The sequence below is a fragment of the Diceros bicornis genome, chromosome 27 (assembly GCF_020826845.1).
Source record: "Diceros bicornis minor isolate mBicDic1 chromosome 27, mDicBic1.mat.cur, whole genome shotgun sequence".
Taxonomy (NCBI): domain Eukaryota; kingdom Metazoa; phylum Chordata; class Mammalia; order Perissodactyla; family Rhinocerotidae; genus Diceros; species Diceros bicornis.
The window spans coordinates 3,532,532-3,560,468 of record NC_080766.1 but is presented as its reverse complement, the minus strand read 5'-3'; the positions used below and the strand labels follow the sequence as shown (position 1 = coordinate 3,560,468).

General features: G+C 40.8%; 1 protein-coding gene across 1 annotated transcript in view; it reads right to left on the bottom strand.

Moving 5' to 3' along the window:
* Window positions 1-13,101: 13,101 nt before the first annotated feature.
* Window positions 13,102-27,937, bottom strand: part of LOC131423087 (ral guanine nucleotide dissociation stimulator-like) — a 52,049-nt gene continuing 37,213 nt past the window's right edge. Inside the window, exon 6 of the mRNA XM_058570652.1 lies at window positions 13,102-13,706. Within this exon, the coding sequence (XP_058426635.1) occupies window positions 13,597-13,706 (110 nt within the window). The 3' untranslated portion in view covers window positions 13,102-13,596. The remainder of the gene's footprint in view (window positions 13,707-27,937) is intronic.

Below are 27,937 nucleotides of genomic sequence, written 5' to 3'. Positions count from 1 at the left end.
ATCCTGATCATCTGCCATGTCTCAGCTACTGCTGGTCTTATAACAAGCTGAAGAAAAAGCACGAAACATGATCTTTTGGTACCACTGTAAATACAAAACCATCTGTATTAACTGGGAAGCACCCATAATGCCTGGAAATTTTGTTCTCTTTTTTTGTGTTGGCTCAATAGGAAAAAGACAAATCAATTTAAAAAATGGGCAAGGGACCAGAATAGACTTTTTCCAATGAAGACATACAGGGGCCAACAGGTGTATGAAAAGGTGTTTGGCATCACTAATCATCAGGGAACGCAAATCAAAACCACAATGAGCTATCACTTCACACCTGTTAAGATGGTGATTATCCAAATAACTAAAGATGACAAATATTGGTGAGGATGTGGACAAAAGGAACCCTTGTGGGAATGTAAACTAGTACAGCCATTATGGAAAACAGTATGGAGGTTCCTCCAAAAATTAAAACTAGCATGTGATCCAGCAATCCCACTTCTCGTATATACCCACAGGAATTGAAATCAGGGTCTCGAAGAGATACCTGCACTCTAATGTTCATTGCAGCTAATTCACAATAACCAAGATACGGAACTAACCTAAATGTCACTGATGGATGAAGCATAAAGAAATGGAATATTAGTCAACCTTGAAAAAAGAAGGAATTCTTGCCATTTATGACAACATGGATGGACCTAGAAGACATTATGCTAAGTGAAATAAGACAGACAGAGAAAGGCAAATACTCATTTGTATATGGAATCTTAAATAGTCAAACTCATACAAGCAGAGGTTAGAATGGTGGTTGCCAGGGGCTGGGGGATGGAGAAATGGGGAGCTGATGGTCAAAGGATACAAAGTTTCAGTTATCAAGATAAATAAGTTCTGGAGATCTAGGATACGGCATAGTGCCTACAGCTAACAAGACTGTATTGCACACATCACATTTGCTAATAGAGTAGATATTATGTTAAGAGTTCTTACCACAGAATAATAGTAATAAAGGAGGTGAGAGAAAACTTTGGGAGGTGATGGATATGTTTGTGGCCTTGATGGTGGTGACAGTCTCAAGCGTGTATACTTATGTCCAAACTCATTAAGCTGTATATGGAAAAGTATGACATCATCGTTGATTCTTCTGCACCTTGAAATACGCCATGTCCTCATCACAAGAGAAAAAAAATTGTAACTGTGTATGGGGATGGATGTTAACCGGACTTATTATGGTGATCATTTCAACATATATACAAACATTGAATCATCATGTTGTACCCCTGAAACTAATATAATGTTGTATGTCAACTTTACCTTAATAAAAAAAACACAACAGACAAAACCATTTGAATATTGTAAATGAGTTCAGTGAATCCCTGAAACTGCCCCATTCCTATATGGGAGTGACAGGAAGCAGAGAGGATGAAGTAAGATGGAAGAAAGTTGTACAAAACAGTATCCAAATTAAAATCATTTAAGTTGCTATCAGCTCCTTGTGGCAGAGTTCTGTGAGCACTGATCTTCTTTCACATTTTTCCTGGAAAAGCATACTTTCAGATCCAACCCATAATAGTTTCATCGTTGGCTCTAATGAGAAAATTTCAACTTAATAAATAAAACTAAAAGCACCCCTTATGTATGAATAAAGTTAGTGAACTTTACAGAGAAAAGAGCCTATTTGCACAATCTCAATAAAAGAAACAGAAAAACTGAATGATGATCGAGTCTCATTCAAGCTTATCTTTGAAAGCCAGTAAGACCAGGTTATCTTTTCAAGGATGTGTGTAGAGCTGTCAGCCTTGGAAGATAGAAATAGTGGCCTCCTCTGGAGCAAAGGGCAGGCTTGCTTACTGCCCAGTATAATAAAACTAACACCCCCCCCCCGCCCCGGGGCAAAGTTCAGCAGATTTCCTGCCCGTTATCAAAGATTTGAGTTCCTTCAGCTCTGAGTTCTTGCAACCCTCTGCATGTCACCTTGCCCACTGTGTATCACCCTGTAGGAAGTGGGACTTAGTGAACTGGTGCAAATGCTGATACTCTGGCCACTGCCATTGCTGTGTCATTAAGTCCTTTGTCTCTGACCCATGGGTCTCATGTCTTTTGCCAGCATCTATAAGACCATGGTAGGCTAACTTATTGGTTTGCAGGCAAGGGAAAATATCAGGCCTTTACAGCTCCTGACAAGCCCTTAAAGTAACTAGTAGTCTTAGGAACAGAGAGCTATCCAGAACTTATGCATGGGTGGTCTTCATAGAAGACTTCATAAGTCTCTGAAACTTCAGTAAGTCTCTCTGACCTCCTTTATTTTGACCCCAAGTAGAAGGAAAGGCACCAAGCTATTACAGACCTAGGGCTTGTGCAAGCCACCTGGAGACCTAGTGACCAGAAACTTCCCATGGGGAGCAAAGACAGATGGGCATATTTCCAAATTGACCCATGTGCCTGTCATCCACCAGATAGTACATTATCTTAATTTATGATGATTTGATTCATTAAAATCTTGTGATGGGCCAAAGATACACTTCTAAGAGGAGTGAGGCACATGGCAATTGTAAGCAGATTAACACATTTGATGAATATCCAACTCTGAAGTAAACTTAGTGTTCTAATCAATTAAATGGTACCACAAATTTAATTAGCTCAATTAAATGATATTTAATGGTATGCCTGATTATTACTCTGCAATAATGAACAAGCAGCTCATATAAATAACTATAATTGGTCTTTAAAATATGATAGTCAAGACTGTTTGAGATAAGCTGGAGAGAAGGAAGGGGAGAAATAGATAAAAGTTAGCTGCTCTGACGCCACTCTCAAGACCCCTGGATCTACATGTAACCCAGGAGATCGAGGCAGATGGCTGTGTGCCTAGATCCTCCTGCACTGTGGTTCTCAAGGATGTCACGGGGCTGAAGCAGCTTCCTGAATCGTGGTTACACGTCCATGTGTACAATACCTCTGACCATGGGGGTGAACCACCATTCAATCATCACTTACACCCCTCTAATTAACAATTAGATTTCAGAATCATTGTATCACTACATGATAATTTATTCTTCAAACCTGTAGGGTGCCGAGCTAAAAGAAAATCAAATTTCAATGGCTTCTTTTCTTTGAAGGACCAAGATGTTCTTTCACACTTGGAATCCGGATTAGAGGATAAATCCATCAAATCAATGGAAACAACTTAAGAAATGGACAAAGGGATATTTCATTCATATGTATACAGTTTGCACTGTGGCAAAAGTAGAGTTATATTTTAAAAAATTAGAATTTTTTGAAATTTTATTGATATTAAAGACTTTGTTCTGCTTATACTCTTTGGTTTACCAAATCAAACTCACTCATTAACAGGCATTTCTAGCATTGAGTGCTAATAACAGCAGCTTTTTAAAATTCTTAAATTTCCCAGGTCAAAGACCAAGGGCAGAGGTCGTCGAGAGGTCAAGTCTAATCTACCTATGGATGTGGCAGCCTTAACTATGGATGTTCAAGCCAGACATTGCCAGCAGAGCCACATCTCATCACCCACAGGTGAGTTTTTACTAGTAATCACAGATACTTGAGGATATCAAAGGAAATTCTTTATTAAGAACCAAAGGTATAGATTCCTATCTTGGGTTCATTACTTTGAATTTTTGACCCAAATCATATATATCGATTAGACCATGTTCAATTCTATGATCTTTAGAAAATGCAGCCTACAGCTGAAGAGAAACAGATACGACACCAATATCTTATCCTCTCTGAAGCCCAACTGAGAGCCCCTGGAGTCAGAAGTTTTTAAGACAAGAAAAAGTCATCCTTCTACGGAACAGAGAGAGTAGAGGCTAGTCAAACATTCAACTTTAAATTGTTAACATGACTTGTTAGAATGTGATGGAACAAGCAGAATACCTTCTAAGTTTCATGATTTTTCTCCAGAATACTGAGATGGATGACTTTGAAGGCCAGTTTCCCTATAAATGTCTTTATTCAGTGAAAAAATTAATTTCCCTATAAAGTAATTCCCATAAAAATGTTGAAAATATCATAGTCTCTGACTAAAAGGAAACAAAACAAATTGAGCAGTTGAATAGCAGTGTAAAAAATTCCATATAAGGATCTTACTGCAGCATTATGTATAATAGTGAAACTGGATGTAATCTCAACTCTATCTAAGAAGAAATAAACAGATCATGGTATTCCTGTTCTTTGGAGTACCTCTAAAACATCTAAAAAGCTAAGTTAGAGTGACGTGCACGGATAAGGAGAGACATCTATGATATATGGTTTGAGAAACAGGAAATTGCAAAACAATGTAGTTATGTAATTTATGTTAAAAAAAACTTTGTGTATTTATAAATTCATAGGAAATGTCCAGAAGAATAAGCTGCAACCTCTTAACAATATTTCCTTCTGAGTAGAGGAGTTTGCAGGGAAGGGGATGGAAGGGGAAGGTTTCACTTTACTCTACATAGATCTGTGTAATTTGACTTTTTTTACAGTATGTATTTCTTTCATAATTAGAAAAATGAGTGATGTGACCATTTGGTGCAGGGCAACAATATTATGTTCACCAGTCTCTGTACTGTATGTTACTGCACAGCATGGACTATAGGAGAAGCCCAGAGGAGCAATGAAGACAAAGAAGACAGGACACCTGCAAAAAGTCAGTGGAGTATTTCTAAGTAACAAACCTTCCAGGTGAATGACGGTCAGTATCTTCCACTGCTCCAGCTCTCACAATAAACCTAGAACCTGCCCAGGGTAAGCTGGAGGACCACGGCCCACTAGTCCACTCCCTGCCCAGAGCCTGTTTGTGCAGGGTGACTTCCATCAAGCAGACAATGGACTCAGGATGGGGCATGTGCCTTTGGAGAGGCTGGCAGAGAGGCGCAAAGTGGAACACCAGCCAAGTGCACACACCTGAGAGGCAGAGTTCCAGGAGGAGACTCAAAATGTACCAAGAAACTGTGTGAAGTGAAGGAAGCTACTCGACCTCTCTGAACCTCAGTGTCCTCCCCTGTAAAATGGGTGTCACAGGCCTACTTCACAGAGCTGTTGGGAAAGACACATAAAAGTGCCTGTGACAGCCAGTGTCCACATTATTAACAAAGTCGTATCCGACTTCAGAATAATGGATGAAAAGAATAATGTTGATGAGACCAAAGATGAGATACCCAGCTTCGTAAGCAGCCCCAGCAGCATGAGAATGAGAGGACCTCTGAGTAAGCAGGGTTCTTCACAGCTCCACTGGAGGGGACGAACACAGGCTACAACAGTATAAGTGGGTGTTGTGTAGTGACTCGTTTAGAGATCGTGGGTCCCTAAAGACACTGTGAAATACAGTTACACACAGTGGCTCCTAGGAAACAACTACAAAGCAATGAATGAAACAGATAGGAATGGGAAGGGGGTGAGAAGAGGAGGGTCAGAGGCACAAAATATGATGGAAGACACTGAACCACGATGAACGCCCAGCTCTCAACAGCTGCTGTGGTTGCGCCAGGAGATCAAACGTCTGAGACAACCATTGTGGGGACTGCTGGGAGCACAGTGGTCACTGCAGCCACACCCCAACAGCAGTGCATCAGAGCACACAGACCCTGAGACTTTGCTCTATATTAATCCTTGTTTCAAGATGATGAATATCCTCATGTTACAATGTCTCCTTCCAACCCTTGTGGAGGAGCGTCATCAGAACCCCCTGAAGAGGGCACAGGCCAGAGTAGGATGCAACACTGGGGACTGGGGGAGCGGCGCTGCACCTGACTACACGGACTATCACCTGGGCCTATTGAACATGAGAGAAGAACCCGAGGATGTGGTCTAACGAGACTTCCCCGTCTTGCCACGTTCAGAGACACTACAGAGTTTCTTGTCCTTTCTTTACAAAAATAGTAAGGAATTCATGTGTCATTAATTCATGAAGAGGCAAATTCTTGACAAAGTGACAGAGTCCAGTTTCCACGACCAGGTTTTTCAGTTGTTTTGATAATATCCCACATTCAGGAATTGGAAATGTAACCTATTGGGACATGTAATATAAACAAGGATTTTTCTCATGTGGATCAACGCCCAGATTTTTAGAGACGACATAAATCATGAAAGCTGCTAACCATTCCTCCACAGGTTTCAATAAAACTTTTAAGTTAGTTTATTGATCTCAGGAAAAGAGAATTTGGCAATTCAAGTTTTCTGATTCTGCATTCAAGCATACAGTACAGCCAAGAGAATGAGCAGAAAAAAATTAACAGGAAAGTCTTGCTTGCATTTTATCTTTTGCAAATAAGCAAGATATTTTATGCTCTGTTCCTTTCACTACTCTAATCAATTTTTAAAGAAATATGGTACAACTGACTATCCCTAGGTGTGTTTATCCTGGAACCTTGCCAGAATCCAAAGCAGAGGTGTTAAAGCTGATGGGTTTCAAATGCTGGCCAAGTGCTGTCTACTTTGAACATCCCTCTCCCAAAGCTGGACCACTGGTCTCTTCCTGAGGGATCAGAGTCACCATCTGTGTCCCTGAGAGACTGGCCACTCACACCTGGGCTGAGATTAGGCAATCAATCTAAAGGGCAAAATACTTAAGCTATTATCATCTTAAGGTTGCTGTTTCGGAGGCCTCTGCACTGGAATGGGTTGGTGAAAACAGCCTACTAGATACTTGCCTGGGAATTGGGCCATTCTTCTCTGCTCTCAGTGGCTCCTGGGGAAACCAATCATTAACATCAGGGATGCCTCAACTTCCACATCTGCGAAAAAGGCAAGCAACAGCCAATGATACCACCCTGCAAAGCTCTTAAGTTGTGCTAGCAAGAGGGGCCACAGGAGCGAATTTCTCCCAGAGGCTGATGAAATGATGGCACTTTGGCTGGAGAAGGCAGAGGGCAACAGGCAAAGTGGAAAGTTTCTGGGATGTCAAACCAGTTCCCATAAGCAGTTTAGAGAAGTACCTGGCCCTGGACTAGGTAGGAGGCTGTGGAAAGACCCACAGGCACGCAGGTGGGAGGAAGAATCAAGCAGAGGAGGGAGTAGGTGGGGAAGAGGCACGAGCCCGGCTTCAATTTTGGACAAAAGCAGTTGCACGCTGCACGCCCGCAGCTGCCCATGCAGCCACCACACCCTCCTAACTCTCTGGTCCCCGTGTGCCCGTCACATCCCTCCGGGACTCAGTCCACGTGGTGCGGTGCAGGACCAGAGTCCTGAGTCAAGGGCGGTTTGGCCCTCGGCCAAGCGCACACCGCCCTTTTCCTCCCCCCAGGGCTAGGCATCGCCCCGTGCCCAGGGCATCCTGGGAGTTGTAGTCCTCCAGCCCTGCGGGCTGCCAGCTGTGAGTGGTTAAGAGACAACAGGTGCGGTCCCAGCATGTGCAGCGAGGGGCCCCGCCTCCCGCGACTTCGCCCCTTCTCTCCACCACGCCCACTTTCCACGCCCTGCCCCGCCCCCCCGGGCCGGGCTGCGCAAGTTGAGGCTGGCACCTAGGTGGGGCTAGCCAGCCTAGTGGAAGCCCACGTAGAAACTCCCTGGCCGGTCTGTGAAAGGTAAGTTCACGACCTAAAATGGAAATCCTGGGTGCCTGGGAACCTGGATCTTGCCTTCTCAAAGCCACCTGTCTTGCCATCCCCTCCATCCCTCTGGCTGCCAAGATCCTCCCTCTGGACCCCGTGGTCAGGGTCGCTGCAGAGCGCCTCTTGGAGCCTGCCCGCCTGAAGCGCCCATACTTTGGTCAGGCCTCTTAGCCATGACATTCATTTATTTGCTGTTGTTTTCCTAGTTTCCTAAAATGGAAGCTTAGATTATTGATTTTAGATCTTTCCTGTTGTCTAATACATGCATTCAATGTTACAGATGTCCATCTTAGCCCACCTTTGGCTGCATCCCACACATTTTGATAAGCTGCGTTTTAATTTTTATTTATTCAAAACATTTTAAAATTTTTCTTGAAATTTCTTCTTTGACTTGTGTTATTTATATGTGTGGGGTTTTTTTTTGGGGGGGGGTCGCAGAGGTCAGCAAACTTTCTGGAAAGGGCCAATGAGTAAATATTTTAGGTTCGAGAGTGATGTGGTCTCTGTCTTTACCACCCAGCTCTGACACTAGCACAAAAGCAGCCATAGAGAATATTTAAATGAATGAGCATAGCTGTGTTGCTCTAAAACGTTATTTAGGGATGCTGAAATAGTCTTCCTCTTTTGCTTTTTTCTTCCAACTATTTAAAACTGTAAAAACCATTCTTAGCTTGGGGCCATACAAAAACAGGCAGCAGGCCAGATTTGGCACTGGGCAGAATGTAGTTTGAGAGAAAAAAAAACTCTGTTGTTTAATCTCCAAGTATTTTGGGATTTTCCAGCTATCTTTCTTTTATTGATTTTTAGGTTAATTCCATTGCAGTCGGAGAGCAAATATTGCATGATTTCTATTCTTTTAAATTTCTTCAGGGTATGTTTTATAGTGTCTATCCTGGTCAGTGTCCTAGGTGAGTTGAGAAGAATGTGTAATCTGTTGTTATTGGAGGACTTAGTCCATAGATGTCAACTGTGTCCAGTTGCTGTCCATGTTGCTGTTGATCCAGCTGTGTCCTCACTGCCTTCTGCCTGCTGGATCTGTCCATTTCTGTTAAAGGTGTGCTCAAGTTTTCAACTGTGATACTGGACTCATCTATTTCTCTTTGCAGTTCTATCAGGCTTTGCCTCACCTTGTTGTCAGGCATGTACCCATTTAGGCTATCCACGTCTTCTTTGAGCATGGACCCCTTTATCATTACATAATGTTCCCCTTTATCCCTGATAGATTTCCTTGCTCTGGAGTCTACTCTGTCTGAAACTAATATAGCTACTCCTACTTTCCTTTGATTAGTGTTAGCATGGTATATCTTTCTCTATACCTTTACTTTTAATCTATATGTGTCTTTATATTTAAAGTGGGTTTCTTGTAGACAACATATAGCTGGGTCTTGTTTTTTGATCCACTCTGACAATCTCTGTCTTTTAATTAGTGTATTTTGACCATTGACATTTACAATGATTATTGATATGGTTGGATTAATACCTGTCATATTTGTTACCATTTTCTATTTGTTGCCCTTGTATTTTGTTCCTATTTTCATATTTCACACTTTTTCTGACTTGTGGTTTTAACTGAGCATTTTATGAGATTCCATTTTGTCTTATTTCTTAGCATATCAATTATATATATTTTTTAAACATGTTAGTGGTGCTATAATGTTTGCTTTATACATTTACAACTAATCTAAGTCCGTGTTCAAATAACACTATAATGTTAGACAGGTAGTGCAAATACCTCATAACAACAAATATTCTTAATTCCGTCCTCCTGTCTTTTTTTTTTAATAAATTTTTATTTATTTATTTATTTTCCCCCAAAGCACCAGTAGATAGTTGTATGTTGTAGTTGCACAGCCTTCTAGTTGCTGTATGTGGGACGCGGCCTCAGCATGGAACTCTTCTAGTGAATTTTTCAATTCAATTATTATATTCTTCAGTTCCAGAATTTCTGTTTGGTTCTTTTTTATAGTTTTTATCTCCTTTTTGATATTTTTCACTTTGTTCATGTATCATTTTCCTGATTTTCTTAGTTGTCTGTCTTCTCTTTTACCTTGTTCATCATTTTTAAGATGGTTATTTTGAATTCCTTGTCAGGTAATCCCTTGTTCTCTGTTTCTTTAGGGTCAATTTCTGGAAATTTGTTTTGGTCTCTTGATTGGGCCATGTTTCCCTATTTCTTTGTATGCCTTGTGATCTTTTGTTGAGACATTGCCATTTGAAAAACAGCCACCTCTTCTAGTCTTTATAGACTGGCTTCATGTAGGGGAAGACTTTCACCAGTCAGCCCACTAGAGATTCTGGGACCTCTCAGAATTTCTCTGGGACGTGTCTTCTCTGGGCTTGTGCATGTGATTTCCCAGTTAAATAGGCTTGCCCCCGTTTCTTCTCACGAGCCTGTCCTCTCTCTTTCCCTGGTGTCTGAGATACTGCAGTCTCCCTGCTGCTGCAGCATCTTGACGCCTCACTTTGTTCTCAGTGGCCCCCAACCTGGCAAGCAACTATGCCACCGGTTCTCCTCAGCACTCTTAGTCAAGTGAGACAGAATATTCCCTCAGGGAGCCCCACAAAAACTTGTTCCACTCTTCTCTTTTCTTCCTGCAGGAGAAGCTGGGCATTGGGAGTTTTCTCCCAACCGCGACATGCTACGGGGAATGGGGGGGAAAGCTAGAGCAGGCAAAATGCAACAAGCTTTTCTACCTGCTTCAATGTGGCTCTCTTGGCTTTGTATTAGCCTGGGTGCTGCAGCCTCTTAACTGGTTTCTGGAAGTCTGACAAAGGCAATTTGGTCTGTATGTTGTTAAGTTGGTGTCTCTATGGGGCAACAAGGGCCTGGGTCTTCCTATTCTGATATCTTGCTGATGTCCCACCCTCTAAAGCTCTATTTTTAAATGTAATACACTATACTCCTTTGAACCGAGAACTGATTTTTCTGACTTTGCTGCAACTGAAAATTTACTTAACCATTTCAATTGCAAATAAGTGTTTGAATTGGGATATTGTCATTCAGCTTCACAGTGGTCATGAAAAGTCATTATCTTAATACTAAAGATACACTAAGAAAAATCCAAGGGGACAAAGCGTATAGTCCTATGTCTGTGTTGTTGTTGCTGCTGCTGTTTTACAGTCATTTAGACTGTGAGCACAGACTCCATAGTCAGACTTCCTGGGCTTTTATCCAAGCTCTACCACTTACTAGCTGAATGTCCTTGAGCAGGTCATGTAATCTCTCCTGCCACAGCTTCCTCCTCTACAAAAAGGGAAGAACAAAATTACCTACCTTATAGGGTTGAGGATTAAATTATATGCTTAGAAAAGTACCTGACAGAGGGCAAATACTTGTTATTGTTGTTCCTACTATTGTTTTGATTCACACAGAAAAAAATCATTACCTGAGAAAATGAATTTAAAATTGATTTTTAACTTGGCGAGAAAAAAAATGAGAATTTATGAAATCCACTGTTGTTCTTTTCTCATGAATTCTTCGTTTCCCATTCATATTAACAGAAGGAATAATAGTATAAATAGAATAGTAAAGCATCTGTGAATACCCAATTATATTTTATTTAAGCTAATCTTGAAGTTAGTTTACTTTGCTTAGTATAGGTCAGTGGAATGGATTAGCCAAACACGATGTGTGGCAGGGAAGGAAGTGGATGGGTCAGATGGTGTGAAACACTGGTTGCAAATTGGCAGATGTTAATAACTGTTGACATCCACTGGGTGTTCAGTCACTGCTCTAAGCACTTCACTTGTAGTTACTCTTTCAAGTCTGACAACACATTCAGGAGTAGATATTAGTATTATCTCCATTCTGAGGTGAAGAAACTGAGGCCCTGAGTGGGTAAACAACTTGTCCAAGATCATACAACTAGTCATTGGCAGAACCAGAATAATCCACGCATGTATCATTGAGAATTAACTTTACATGGTGAAGAAAATAAGAATGTCATTAAATATCATATAATCTTAATTTGAAGGAATTTACATATAATCTCTTTGAATCACTAGGATATTGGTGCCAATTTGATATCAGATGATATTTTTCTTAAAGTTCAAGTACATAAATAACTGTATGTGTAAAATTAATGCAGAACTATTTCAAAGAGTGTTTTTTTTACATGGTATGGTTTTTTCCCCCCAGAACTCAGTTAATATTGTCAAGATAACTAGCCATTTTTCTGGAAATTGAGGCACATAGTCCTACTTCTTAAATTAGTCTCTCCTTTGAATTGATGTGTTACTAGTAATTTAGCATTTGAATGATATGATCTATCTCTTGTAAGAGTCCCTGTAATTGTTTCTTAAGAGTCTTAACTTTGTGTGTGTTGTTCTCAACTGGGGACAGTCCCCTCATCCAGGGAATACCAGGCAGTGTCTGGAGACATTTTTGATCATCACAACTTGGAGGAGAGTGAGGTGCTACTGGCATTTAGTGGGTTGAGGCCAGAGATGATGCTAAACCTCCTACAGTGCACAGTAAGCAAAGAATGTTAATAGTATCAAGGTTGAGAAACCCTGGTGTGTGTGTGTGTCTATCAATGTCATTCTAAAACATAGGGATACAAAAAGAAATTAATTTTTAGATGGTACTTTGTTATCAAATGCAAATGTTTATTCTTTATCATTCAGTTATAATTGATCACTTCCAAACAACTGTCACTTGATAAGATTCTATAAATGTGTATTGAGCACTTCTTCTTTGCCAGGCACCATGCTAGACACTAGAGGTAGACACCATTCCCGCCAGCATGAATCTTAGTATATCCTTCTAAAGGGACCTGAACATTAAGTTTTGTATCAGCTTAGATTAGACTATTTCACAGTATGATATTTTCCCAAAAAAGAAGAAAGGAAATTGGCTGTTGACTTTCTCAACTCAAGATAGAAATATAAAAGTAAATTAAATGAAAATAAATGGAATCAATGAAACTGGTCATTGTTGGCTTGAGTAAGTTGATGGAAAGTGTTGGCGATGTCAAACCACTGATTTTTCTTTCTTTCTTTTTTTTTTTAATTTTATTTATTTATTTATTTTCCCCCCAAAGTCCCAGTAGATAGTTGTATGTCATAGCTGCACATTCATCTAGTTGCTGTATGTGGGACACGGCCAGAAGTGGTACATCTGTGCACGCCCGGGATCCGAACCCCGGGCCGCCAGCAGCGGAGTGCACACACTTAACCGCTAAGCCACGGGGCAGGCCCAAACCACTGATTTTTCTTCTGTCCTTTAGGGAGTAAAGTTTCACAGATACCATTGCTCTTACTAAAAGGAGCTGTCTCTTAGGACATAGTGAAAATGACATTTGGAATTTTTAAAATGGTCTCTTCTAGTCCTACTCTTCCTGTTTAGTGACACTGTTAGTGTTATGCATAATCTGGCAGAGCTAACTTTATGCAGGAATGAAATGAGTATAGCCACGTAAAAGCACTCAAAATATTTATCCCCATTATGCCTGAAATTGCAGCACTTTAGAATAATTCCTTTGGGCAGGCATTATGTCTTCAAGAGTTTTGTATTAAAATGCAGATACTCCAGAGAGAAAAAGAGGGAGAACATAACAAAAAGTAAAGTTTGTGAAAGATTTTATTTTAAATTTTCCTACTTTGGGGATTTAGAAAAGATACTAACTTGGAAAAATCCGAGGGGAGAAAAGCAGATTACAATTTACAAAATAGCAGGTACAATGTAAGATACGTATTATACGCTTCGTGTATAATATGTGACATATAATACACTCTCAGTGGTGTGATTGTAGGGGATTTTTATTATTTACTTGTTCACACACACACATATTTTGTTTCTTTTCCAGTTAACGTGTCCTATTTATGTCAGTTTTTTATAAAGTTAATTATTTAGGTCAAAAAGAAAGCACTGAGTCCTCAGGTAGGTTTAAGCTCAAACTACACAAAGTGTTCTGGAGATCTGGAGGGGGTGGGGCACATTTGGGCACACGAGAACATGTGCAGTCCATGAAGGACCTGGGATGGAATCGCAGAGATCTAACTCTTGACACAGCTCCTGTCGAAGTTGAGCATGTTTCCACTGAGCGGGCCATTGAGCTTACACAGGATATAACGCACACTGGAGACCGCGGTGTGACTTTGTCTTGGGTCGGGAAGGGATGAGAATATTTCCTTGGCAGTTTACAGTTACATTCTGCTCAGCGTGAGCTGTAAAGACACAAGCCCTTTTTCAAAATCTGTGACACACTGACAAGATTTCATGCTCAACATAAGCAACCAAACCAAATGCACAGACTTGTGCCAAACAGTCTGCCACCATCCTCAAAGGAAGGCTGCAGACAGACACACTTCTAACTAAACCACCACATCTAATGGCTGAGAATTCTGCTAATGACATACTTGATTCAAAGAAATGCAATATCAGAACTTCAGAATATAGAAGTGTTTAAGTTACAGCCAGTGTTTGCAGGTTAACAGCTTGTAAAATACTCTGAAATCAACAGTGAAGATTGTTCTCTGTTGCAGTGTGATTATGTGCAATGTTTCCATTTGTTTCACCAAGCATATGTTGAATACCCGCTGTGTTTCATCTGTGCTAAGTTTGAAGCTAGAAAGATGAATAAGCTATGATCTGTGCACACAGGGCTTAGAGTTCAGTGAGGGGCACCAGCCCGTATGGTGTGTGTATGATGCCATGGAGCACAGAGGAGGGATGCTGGGGGCATGGGGGTGCTGGGAAGGTTTGGGAGGAGATGATGCTGGAACTGAGCCTTGCCAGACAGACAGGGTGGAAAGGAAAGAAGTTTCGAACTGACATAAAAGCACAGAGACATGCAAGAGCCCAGAGTTCTAAAAATCTGCAAATAGGGGCTGGCCAGTGGCGTAGTGGTTAAGTGAGCACACTCTATTTCGGTGGCGCGGGGTTCACAGGTTCGGATCCCAGGCACGCACCGATGCACCGCTTGTAAAGCCATGCTGTGGCAGCGTCCCATATAAAGTAGAGGAAGATGGGCACCAATGTTAGCCCAGGGCCAATCTTCCTCAGCAAAAAAAGAGGAAGATTAGCATCGGATGTTACCTCAGGGCTAATCTTCCTCACACACACACACACACACACACACAAGAAAATGGCAAGTAGTTCCAAAAGATTGAATTGTACTTCCACTTCTGGCCAAGATGGAGTAACATGGACTGGGTTTACCCTCCCATCAGAAACAACTTAAAAAACAGGCACAATGTAGAAAACTCTTGTTTTCAGACCCTGCACACCAGGCAGTGAGGACAGTGACCCCTGAGAGAGGGGAAACCAATGAGGGGAGCCCTGTGGTCATCCTAGCTCACTGCCTAGAGAGAGTCTCCAGGGTGCAGCTTAGAGAGTGGGAGCCCATGTGGAGCCTGAGTGTCCGGGGAGGCCATGGCATCTTCAGTTCTCAGGAAGAGAAGCAGGGAGGGGAGCGCTGCACAGGGAGAGAGCTCCAGAGACCCGCAGAGGCCCCCAGAGTCTTCAGGGGAGTACTGATCACCTGAGGGTGGGGGAGCTACCCGAGGCTCAAGAAAGAACCGTTGGATAGGAGCAGAGGGAATAGTCCTTGAATGAAAAACCTGGTAATTCACAGGGCATCAGATAGAGTATTTAAAGAACATTGCTTCAGTAGTGTGGCAAAATTAGCTCTAGAATAAAGGCCACTCTCATCCTGCCTATCAAAGCTTAAAAGAAGCTTCAAAAAGATGACACTGTTTCCAAGTTTTTTTAACTGCTTCCCAGAAGAAAGCTCAAGAAAATATTTATAGGAATAGAAAAATATCCAGCACCTAAGACGGTAAAATTCACAATGTCTGGTATCCAGTGAAAAATGACAAGGTGTCCAAACACGCAGGAAAATACGATGAATAATGAGGAGAAAAATCAGTCAATAGAAACATACCCAGAAATGACACAGACATTAAATTAGACAAAGATAGAATTAGTAGATAAAGACATTAAACAGTTATTATAACTATATTCCATTTCTTTAAGAATCTAAAGGAAAGATTGAGCATATTAAGTAGAGAAATGGAAGATATTAATAAACAAACTGAACTTGTGGACATAAAAAATACAATATCTATGGTGAAAAATATACTGGATGGGATTAACAGCAGATTAGACACAATAGAAGAAAAGAATAGTAAAGTTGAATGTGTAGCAGTAGAAACTATCCAAAATGAAACACACAGAGAACAAAAGTTTAAAGCAAAATGAGCAGAGCGCCAGTGAGCTATGGGACTTCAAGTTGCTTACACTGTAACCCTGTACCTGAGGCCAAAGCTGATTGATTTATAGGTGGACACCTTGACCATGGCTGGGCCCGTGACTTTCTTCCTTGGGACTGTGAATTTAGGACCCAGAGAGAATCAAGCCAGTGTCACTCTGTGTGACTGAAGCAGGAACACAGAAATCTCCATTGTTTCCCACCAGGTAGACTGAGAAGCAGAAGAAGTTAGTCTATAACAATGGGAGGAAAGAAACAGACATATAGAGGAAAGTAGAGGTGTGATATGGAGGGAGGAATCATGGAGTTTTCCAGGTCCTGGTTCCAGTTGCTTCTGAGCTTAATTGTACCCCTGTCCTGTTCAGCTTCTTCTTAGAGTCCATGAAATATGGTTTTTTGTCACATATAATGAAAAAGGCCTTAAATTATATAGAGGTGATGCTTTTGATTTTGGACTCATGATGGGAGTGTTTATGGGATATCAACATGGAAATGTCCAATAGGCAGGTGAACAGACCTCTCTGAAGTTCAGAGAACAAGTATGCACCCCAAATTTACATTTTTATTCTATCCATCTATAGAATAAATAGACTCCCCAAATCTGTAGGAGTATATGAAATTGACAATGGAGAAGGTATAGAGGAAAACAAAAATAAAGCCAAGGATGGGACCTGGAAAACAGCCACATTAAAGAGGCAAAAAGTGTATCCAGAGAAAGACTGAGAAGGAACATTTATCAAGGTAGGATGAGAGCATAAAGTTGAGGAAATCAAAAGAAGGCAGAATCTAAAGAAAAGGGAAATTGATAATATTGTCAAATTCCTAAAGGACCTAAGACATTCCTAAGCTTTGATTGGCAACCACCAACTTCCTATATTTCTAAGCTTACTTCCTTTTTTCTGCCCATATTTACCATACTTGAGTTTATATTTCCGTTTCTCATCTCAACGTGCTAAGATAACCATAGTTATTCATCTCTTTAGGATAGTTTGACTTTGGCAATCTTAACCCTACATTATTTACAATACCTGACAAGGATCCGATCAAAGCAGATCCACAGAGAAGAGCTGAGCCCTTCTCACCAGAAAAACAATTGCATGCCAGTAGGATTGGGGGAGGCAAGGAAGGAGCTGGAGGAGAGCGTATGGTTTCCATAAGAGGAAATCAGACCTCATCAATCTATGAAAGCTCTTTTGGGAGGCATATATGCATATGGACAAAAGCCCATCAATGGTGTCTATTTAGATTTCCAAAAAGCCTTTCACAAAGTTCCACACAAAAGGCCATTTTAAAAATGGAGTTATCCTGGTATGATGGAGACTGGTGCAGTGCACAGGGAGGTTGCTTAGAGACAAGAAACAATGGTTTAGGATAAAAGGGCACTTCTTGGAGGAAGAAGCGTGAACACGGGCATTCCCCTATGACTACCTTTGTTTAGTATTTTTATGACTTATTTGCAGGAGAGAAGGCACAATGAAAAGCCCAAGGATATGGGAATAAATTGATGTTAGTATGAGGCTATGTGAGAAGGCAGAAAATATTGAATTGTTCTTTATAGGGGCAAAAATAAAATATTGAACTTAGGGAAAAATAATCTCAAGTATACTTAGAAGTTTCTTTACTCATTCATTCATTACACAGTTATTGAGGATCCACTATGTGGCCAGATATTGTGCTACAAGTTGGAGAGAAAATAATTGAGAAGGGGTTTCTCCCTGCTGTGAGAGAGCTTAAATGGAACAAGAAGATATTTCTGAATCTTGAGAAAAGTAAATTAAAGGTGAATAAAAGGATGTAGCTCACAGAATAGGAAACACATGGAGCTTAGTTTTCTAAGAGTTAAGCTAAGGTTGCAAAATGTAAATATACTCAAAATATTTAGATAATTCCTAAAAGGCACTGATATGCTAGCTCTGTTAAGGGAAGCTAGAATATTTGGGGCTGCATCCATAATATCTCTATACATCAGGACCATTTTTTGTTGCAAGGGACAAAAACCCAATTCAAAACCAACTGAAAAAGAGGTAAGCCTGACTTCAGGCATAGCTGGGTGTGGAGAGGCAGGAGATGTCAGGAGAGCCTGGTGTGGCTCCCTCGCTCTCCAACTCTCAGCTCTCTGTTATTCTCTGTGGGTTTCATTCTAAGAGTTTTTTCACAGGGAGTAAAGGCGGCTTACATATGGGTATGGAAGGTGGAAAAAATTCCAGTTTTCTGTGTTGCACAGCACCTGTGACCCTTTTTTTCCCAGCACCCACGTCAATTCCTGAAAAAGGACAGTGAATGGCCCAGCCCTGAACCACTCACTGTGGCCAGAAAGTTGAAGTATCATTACTGGCCAGGCCAGGGACAGCACAGCTGCCAACCCGAAGAGCCAGGGCGAGGGGGAGCAGTCAGCCTCCCAGAACCACACAGACTGAGAATGAGGAAGAAGTCATTTCCCAAGTAGATGGTCGGCAGACAAGAAGTAAGAGAGAACAACTATCTGCTTCCTCTCTATAAGTCATCATAGACTGATTATGGTTGGGGGAGGAGCCAGCCTCTAAGATAATCCCCCTCTCATTCCTGCCTCCTGCTATTCACACCCCTGTATAATCCCCTCCCTTTCAAGGTGGGGGATTTAGTGACTCACTTCTTTTTTTTTTTTTAATGATTTTATTTATTTATTTATTCCCCCCCCCAAAGCCCCAGTAGATAGTTGTACGTCATAACTGCACATCCTTCTAGTTGCTGTATGTGGGACGCGGCCTCAGCATGGCCGGAGAAGCGGTGCGTCAGTGCACTCCCGGGATCCGAACCCGGGCCGCCAGCAGCGGAGCGCGCGCTCTCAACCGCTAAGCCACGGGGCCGGCCCTTAGTGACTCACTTCTAAAGAAAAGAATGTGGTAGAAGCATGGAACGTCACTTCTGAGATTCGGTTATAAAAGACTGGGCGTTCCAGGGGCCAGCCCCATGGCCTAGTGGTTGAGTTCAGTGTGCTCCGCTTTGGTGGCCTGGGTTCACAGGTTTGGATCCCAGGCGTGGACCTACACCACTTGTCAGCTATGCTGTGGCAGCATCCCAGATACAAAATAGAGGAAGATTGGCACAGATGTTAGCTCAGGGCCAATCTTCCTCAAGCGAAAAAAGAGGAAGATTAGCTCAGGGTGAATCTTCCTTGGCAAAAAAAAAAAAAAAAAAAAAAGACTGCAGGTTCCATCTTGGATGCCCTCTTTCTAGCTCTCTCTTGGATTGTTCACTCTGGGGCAGCCAGCTACCATGCTGTGAGTCAGTCCTATGCAGAGGCCCAGCTAAATGAGCTTGGAAGTGGACTTTCTGAGACTGATAATAACCAGGTTTATGAGCTTGGAAGTGGATCCCCCCCACGCCAGTCTTTAGATGAGACTGCAGACCTGGCTGACAGCTCAACTGCAGCCCCATGAGAGAATTGGAGCCAGAGGCACCCAGCTAAGCTGTCCCCAGATTCCTGACCCAGAGAAACTGAGAGATCATACATTTTTATCATTATAAGCCACTAAGCTTTGGGACAATTCATTAAACATCAATAAATAACTAATACACTGGGGTTGGTACTGTCGGGGGAAGAGGGAGAATCTCCCTCTGCCCTTTCCCTTAAGGTTCTTCTGGCTGGCCAAATAATCAACAAGACAGGTTAGCAGGAGAAAATAATACCAAGTTTAATAACATGTATACATGGGAGAAAGCAGGGACACTGCGTTTCTCAACACAATAGCAGAAATTCTCGTCTTAAATATCATTTTCAGCCAATGACAAAGGAGGATTTTGGGGGTGGGGGGAGTCAGTTACAGGAGATTACCACTAAAGCACAGTAAACAAGAGTAAGGTTTATTATACAGCCCCAAGGCCTCATCTTCCACATTGATAAGTTACTAGAAATGAGCTCACCCCCCCCTTTTTCTCAATACAGAGAGGGAGATACCTTTACAAATGGAGACTTTCCTTGTAAATGATTGTCTGACAACTCCTCGCAGGGCCATCCAAAGAATGTGGCCAGAGAGACAGGACTCCCGATAAGATGGGCTTGTTGGTGCCTTTTCTATTGTAACCTCTATCCTAAATTATCTTTTATAGCAGTCATGATAATAACCCCTTCCTAAAACAGATTTTTTGGTTTTAAATTCTTTAGGCAGTTTGGGAGGGGAAACTCAAATATTTTTCCTGAGCTCTCTCTCTGAGTCCTTATTGTCTTCAGCTCGAAATAATCCGCATACCAGAGTGGTGCTTCCTGGGGCAGCTTGCCCTGAGCACCATCAGTTCCCTCCTCTGAAACTTCCCTAGAAGTTTCACATATTAAAAGTTGAGCTGGTGACTGTGGAGAGAGAAATCGTGTTAGTACCCGGGTGATAAGAAGTCTGCAAAGAGAGAAAAGAACATAGATTAGAATGAGGATGAACAGGCAGAAAAGAACAAATCGGAGGACATTTCCCCACACTCCATTAAACCAGTCCCCCAATCCTGGAAATAAGTCAGTCCAATAAAATGTGTGAGCTTCGTTTATCTGATGAAAAATGTCAATCTTCTCTTTTAATAGATTTAAGTTAGATATTACTTGACCTGTTTGATTCACATAAAAGCAACATTTTTCTCCAATGATTGCACATGCTCTTCCTTGCTGGGCAGTGAGTACATCCAGAGCACGTCGATTTTGGAGCACCACAGATGCTAGGCTGTTAATCTCTGACTGGAGTATGTTTAAGGTTTGCATGGTGGTGTTGAACTCTTGTTCCATTACCATAGAGAGATTTAATATTGCTTTTTCCAACTCATAATCTCCAAAGCCGGGGAATAGGACTCTCAAGGCTGAAAAGAACTTGGAGTTGTGATACACAAGTGGATTTTCCACGATTTCTCGACTGGCACGTTTATGTGGCACAATCTTATGAACAAACAAACCCAAGTTTGTAATTTGGCTAGCATTTAAGGTGGAGTGTTTGGTGACAGAAGGAGCCAGGTATCCAAGTCCGCGTCGTCCTGACCAATTAGGTGGGAATCCTTTATACACTTTGTTGCCGCATAAAATGAAAAGACCAGTGTAGTTTAAAGACAAGGTTAGAATTGAGTCTGTAGTTCCTAGGATCTGGACTATTTCATGATCTGTGCCACTTGCACTGTTACTACCTAAACATCTCCATTTCCCATGAGCTCCTGTCAGTCTGCGAGAACAGAATAGATTGCGGAATAGCTGGTACAGGAGGCCTGCAGTCTGATTTTGGCAGCTATAAAGCCTGGTCTTGTCACCTGACCAGGTGAGTCCAGATTTTTGATCCACCCATATATAGTCTGTGGCATTGGGCAGCTTAACCATGCGGATAGCTGCTATACCCCAAGTTGCACACGGGTGGCTCGTAAGCCATCCAGAGCACTTGGTGATTTGGCAAATGTTTGTGCCAGAGGGAGTCACTTACAATTTCCTTGAGAGTTCTGAAGATGCCACCTGCGGAATCAAACCACAGCGTTTGACGGCAATATTGTCTCGGTATATCACCCAGGAAAGGTCCAGTGCCATGTTTACTTTCAATGCAGAGGGAAAAACTTTCACTTATTGTTTGTGCTTGGGCAAGGGACAGTCCTTGACATTCTAAGTAATCTTTCTGGGGCCCAAGTGACTCACCAGGAGAAGAAGCAGAGTGAAGTTTCCCTTGTTGCGGATACCATACTCTGTTATTTATCCATTTTCCATACTTAGTCTACCAGGTGTTCATATCAGCAGGAACAAAGACTAGTTCAGGTTCTTTTGCACTATCTAGCTGTTGACATAACCAACAGTCAGATTGATTAGTTAGCGTGGCTAGGGCTTGGTAAACTGGCATAAGGGGGTGTTTGGTCTGTGCCTGGCCTGTTGAAAAGGAGAGAGTTAGTAAAAGCAAGACACAGATTGGAAAAGAGCCCATAGCGGAGACTTAGAGAGGGGAAGAGGGACAGATAGAGACCAGCACTCTCCAGTCAGCTTTCTATTAAATGATTAAAAAAAAATATATATATATATATATATATATCCACTAATAGTTTGTGTGTGTGAGTGTGTATATATACAGGGAGTTTTGAAGCAAGGGGGAGGAAATGGGTCAAAGTAGGTTTTCTTGATCCGTGATCTTGGGAAAAGCTGTCTACTTCGTGATGTCGGCTGCTTCTGGGGCCTGGGTTTTGGCCCTGGAAATCCTTAGTTTAAGGTCTCCTGTGGGGATTATCTCCCAGTTGTCTTGAGAGCGATGTTCTGGGTCTATTTTGGCGTGGCTCGCATGGATCCAGGAAAATTTTTCCTTTATTTTGATGGCAGTGCAGGTCATCAGTAAGACTTCATAAGGTCCTTCCCAGCGAGGTGACAGTGCGTGTTTTCTTCTAAAGACCTTGATGTACACCAGGTCTCCTGGTCGAAAGGGATGGCAAGGCTTGTCAGAAGGTGGTGGCCATGCCTCTTTTACCTGTTGACGATATGCTTCAAGTATACTAGTTAATTTTTGTATATAACAAGTCATAGCATCAAATTGTTCACTTAAGTTCCCATAATATTCATTTAATCCAGGAATTGAAGGTTTAGAGACGCCAGTAGGCATCGGACGTCCAAAAACTATTTCAAGAGGAGTCAGACCATGCCTTCTATTTGGAGTATTTTGAATCTTCATAAGGGCCAAGGGCAGAGCCTCTGGCCATTTAAGTCCAGTTTCTTGACAGACTTTTCCTAGAGTTCTTTTTATATCTAGATTTTTACGTTCCACTTGCCCTGATGACTGAGGGTGATATGGGGTATGAAATTTTAATGAATACCCCAGAGTTTTTGCAAGCAAGTGGTTTATCTCTGCTGTAAAATGAGTTCCTTGGTCTGATTCAATCCATAAAGGAATGCCAAAGCGAGGAATAACTTCAGTTATTAATTTCTTTACCACTGTTGTGGCATCTGCATGTCTGGTCGGATAGCATTCAGTCCATCCACTAAACATGCAGACAATAACCAAACAGTGAGAGTAACCTAAAGCTGAAGGCATGTCTATAAAATCCATTTGGAGTGCCGCAAAAGGCAGCGTGGGCCTGGGAGGACTTCCTGGATCACACTGATTTCTCCCAGAGACTTGGTAAGATTTGCAAGTTGTGCACTGGGAGGGGATTTGGTCAGAAATTTTATGGATGCCAGGGCAAAACCAATTGTCTTTTAGTTCCTTAACTATCCCCCTTTTGCACATATGTCCCATTTGGTGGGAGATAAGTGCAAGCCAAAAAGTCAAAAGAAAAGGAGCTACTGGAAGTCCATTTGGTCCAATGTATAATCCATCTGATAATTGTTTGGCACCCTTTTGTATCCAATTGTCTTTTTCAGATTGTGGGGCATTTGCCTGATAGTTAATAACATCAGTCAGGGATAAAGGCAGGTTTAAGAATTGGGTGGAAAATGGATAAGGGGGTCCATAGTGAGCTGCATGTTTAGCAGCTCTGTCAGCCCTGTCATTCCCTAAAGATATGACATCAGTCTCCTTAGTATGGGCTGAACAATGAACAATGGCAATTTTTGAAGGAAGGTGAATAGCTTGTAATAAGGCTGCAATTAAGTGTCCATTAGCAATAGGAGTTCCTGCAGAAGTTAAGAATCCACGGGATTTCCAAATTGTGCCAACAGCATGGCAGACTCCAGAAGCATATTTGTGTAAACGAAAGAAAAACAAGATTAATGGTTAGAGCAAATTGTAAACCAGTTTTTGAGTTCAGAGGACAGCCAGTGAAGAAGAATTTTAGATGTCAGCGTCAAAGTATCTTTTGCAGTTTAAAATGTCTCTGATGGTGTCGTCAGGTCATCTCTTAAGTTTATATCAAGTTCATCAGCTTCAGTATGTAAGGCTTCAGGAAAAAGGGCAGGTTTAGTTCTCAGTGATTTTAAATGAAAATGATGGAAAAAATCAAAAACGTTAGTTTGGACATCTGTAGCCAGATATTTTAGGAGACTAGAAGAAATCAGGATCCAGTCCAGTCAACAGATATAAAACAAAAACCTCAAAAGACAACAAAACTAGGATCTAATATCTGCAAACTTATACTGAAATAGTTTTTACTGAAATATAATTTTTCTCTCTAAAATCACCCTCATTTTTATTAAGATAGCAAAATTAAAACTAGTTTGCAAAATAAATCTAGTTCCAATAGAGTTGGCCCAATTATTTACATAGGTACAGCAAGAATAGCAGTTGATCACATAGGCTCTTTTAAATCTGCTTTGCTGGAACTTTTTATAAGGAATCTCAGATTGAACTTTAAAGGTCTCTCGAGGCCAGGAAAGCCAAGCCAAGGATTTTGTCATCAGACTTTGCCTGTAATACCTACAGATTTGGGTGAATCCCTCTCTTCCGAGGTTCCCCCCAAATATTTCGAGGTTCCTTGTACCTGCCAGATAAGTGACATTCTTTACTTATCCTGGTAAGTGCTGCTTGGAACATAAGGTACCAGGCCAATATTTCCACGTGGCTTTATTCCATAAAGTCCAATCTTCATTTTTTAAAATCTGTATGGTTATATGGCAAATATGATGTTCCAGTCACAACCTTGGTAATATAACCAGTGTTTTCAATTGTGTCCTGTTATAAGGAGAACAGATTTTTACCGAACTTATGCAAATAATTATATTGCCATGAAAACAACAATACTCACTTACTAAGAGTTTCCAAATCCTGGAGGGATCAGGTAGAGAGAAAAAGATAAATATTTCCATTTTACTTACAAAAGTATCATTTACCAAATTGCTATAAGTCATAGCTATCTCGGGAGAAAAGAGAAAAAGTTTTCCTTAAATCTGAAAAAACAAAACATTAAAAATTCAGCAATACTTCAAATGAAAAATCATAAAAATTATAATCATCCTTATCAGTTGGTTCAGTCCTGTGTAATCCATTCTTGATCCCAATCTTTTTGTTAGCAGCTTTATGAAGTTATCAGTCTCTCCATCAGATTTTTATAATTTTTTACCCAGTTCAGTTTTATGATCAGAAAGTTTGTCAGAAACCTGTACAGTTCCAGTGTAAATGTCAGAGTCCTTTCCATGAATTTTTTTGAAGTCGAAACATTTTGCAAAAGCATTAGAGCAAAGAAATAAGTCTGTAAACAACAAGACCTCAAAATGGCAATTGACAAGGAAATTTGGTTAATTTTGTGACATACAACACTTTAAAATAATAATAACCAGAATTATGACTGATAACCAGGACAGATCAGAATTTCAGTAATGTTATACAATTTTAAAACACCTATGTCAATAACATTTGCCCACATAATAGCACCTAAGCAGGCTTATCATCACTGTTCTGACAATGCTTTCCATGTAATTGAACATATTGAATAAGCCTAATAAGTTTAGTATCTTTCCCCTTATAGGAAGAGAGCAAATTTCTTTGAGAAGTTTCAGGGCCCTTTGAAAATTCCCAAAGAAATAAAAGTTAAAAAAAAGACTTTAAGATATGAATTTTGGGGGAGCTTGTCAAAAATATGAACAATCAAAGCAAACAGAGCATTAACAGTCCAAAAGTCTTAATAGAGAGACCTCAGTCTTTTGAACGTAGGAAATTATTTTAACAGTTTTTTTTTTTTCTGTCTTTTAGGTAGACTTACTCAAAGGTAAAGAAAAATCTTTTGTAACCTCTTTATCAAGTTTAAGCAAATTATCCTTTTAAGAGACAGAAGACCAAATTTTAATTTTGCACCAGCTTATTTCTGCTATTAAAACTCATTTACTTAATTAAATTCATTTCAATCTTAGCCAATTTGACCATGCATAAAACTTTTTTTCCAGAATTCCTCTTCCACAAACATTCTATAACTTTCTTTTAACATTCAGAATTTGTCCCATGTCTTTCTTTTCCCTCCTAGTACTTGAGGACAAATTTATCTTTCTTAACCAAACAAAATATTTCCATTCTTTGTACCTTTATACATCTTACTTTCCTTGTACACAGACATATTTTTTTTAATTTTTTTAGTAGCTTCAATCACATATATTAATTAGAAATTTTAACCCTTAGAAACCTTAATTTGTAAGTAAAAACTAAACAATTATAAACTTTCTTTTATATTAGTATCTTGTGGCTTGGAAAATTTATAAACACTTCATAACTTCTAGAAACATGTTACTTTATAGTACAATCTTTTAATAAAACACATGTTTACCAATAGAGCCAAAACACCTTTTAGTTTTCCTGTAATGAAAAGCCAAAAGTAGACAAATGTACATTTAGCAATCAAAGTCTAATATCTTATCTTATTTGGAAATGATGATACTCAGAGAATTTTTATCACAAAACTTATCAAAACTCTCAAGTTTTAAGTCACCAAAAAGAGTTTGGAAGCTGTAACCACCATAACACATAATTATTGTTTAAAGTTCATCCAACATTCATCTTCTTTACAACTATTTAGTTACTTATTCCCAATAACTATTTAGATTGCCTATAAGACTTCATAAGACTTCAGATAAAATTAGCCATCATTTAAATTACTATTTTTGTGAACCAGTTCTGTAATAGAAATAACATCAGTTTTTTTCTTACAAAATTTCATGTAAATTTCATCACCTCTTATACCTTTAAACATAGTTATCATTAAAATTTTTATCAATAGGTCTTGGTCTTCTAATTTTGGACAAGGGAAGCATTCCCAGTCAGACATTTTAAAACATACTCAGGCAAAGTTGATGTAACCTCTTTATATAAAATTAGCTCAAACATTCTAACCTTTATAATCTTATTAACACTTACACTTTTACATGTTCTCACTTCAATTGTAACCTGAGTCAAGGTCTTAAGGCTAGTCAAATTTTTCCCTTCCTTTTTCTGGTCTTTTTTTAGGTACCAAATAAATAATTATGTGAGAGCTCTCAAAACATTTTTTTTTTTTTCCCAATTTAGAAGTTTTTCCAATTCAAAGGATCCGTTGTCTGGCCATTGACGAGTAGGATCTTCACTTGTATATTTATTCCAATAGTGACTCGAACCAATAAGCCTTTTTAAGGAAAGACCCGGAGGTAACTTTCGACGCTTAGAATAAATCTTCACCGTGGACGCAAGAGGCGTCCCTGGTGAGGGCGCAGATGATGTAGCCCCCATGATCCACAGAATTCACTCCCAAAGATATTCAGAGAAAGTAAAGACCTTCATTGCACAGGCGGTAAGGATCTCCGGTCTCCCATAATAGTGTGGGACGCCTCCAGTCACAGACCCGCTAATCTGTGACACCGGGCGGGCGATACTGGAATGGGATTTTTCCAGCACTAACAAGCAACAAAGGTTAAGACGACAAAAGCCCTTATGGACTGGGCCCTTTATGACAAACTCCCCTGAGAGCTTGGCACAGCCGGACAAAGAGATAGTTCAGAACCCCAGTCTACTCGACTGGCCACCAAGGTGCACCCCGGTAAATGCACCTTCCGTATGGTGGAGACCAAGGAGAATATTCTCACTGGTCACAAAGCCAAGTTTTCTCAGGACACAGAACAAGACAGAAGGAAAAACTTCATCCGGTTTTTTTTTTTTTTTTATGTGCACAATGACAGCTTTAGTCACGCCTTAGGTCTCTTGGAGCCAGAATAATACCTGGGGGGGAGGTGCCGCAGGGTTGGGGACTGTGTGCTTTACAGAGTACCTCGTCGTTGCACGGACATTTTCTTGCAGTTGGCGGGGGACCTGTGTCATCTACCCCGTTCCGTGATCCAACTTATCCTGTCACGGGAGTCTTCTGAAAGTGGCGAGCGCCCTAATGGCTCTTAACTGCTCGACCCGCGCCCACTTAAATTTGCGGCCTTTTTGGCTTCCAAGATGCCCTTGGCAATGACCTTCACTTCATGTGCATAATAACCCACAGCAAAGTTTGTAGACGCAGGTCTGGTGAGACCCGCAAACTCACCAGTCTGTGGGGCCGGCCCGGACAGCAGGCTTATAGGGCCTATGCCTGTGTCCTACCCTATGGTATTTCCTTCTTATGACAAAAGACACAGACAAAAGAGAAAAACAGAGACTATCTCTGGGAGGAAAAGGAATCAAGATCAAAAACCAAGAGTACTCTACCAAATTTAAACCAAGAGTCACTAAAAGCCCAAGATACTAGTTTCCCAAATATTTTCTCCTGCCAATCTAAATTTAGAAAGAGAAAAAATTCTCACCACTTCCTTCCGCCGGACTCCGCAGATAGAGATTCCGGGAG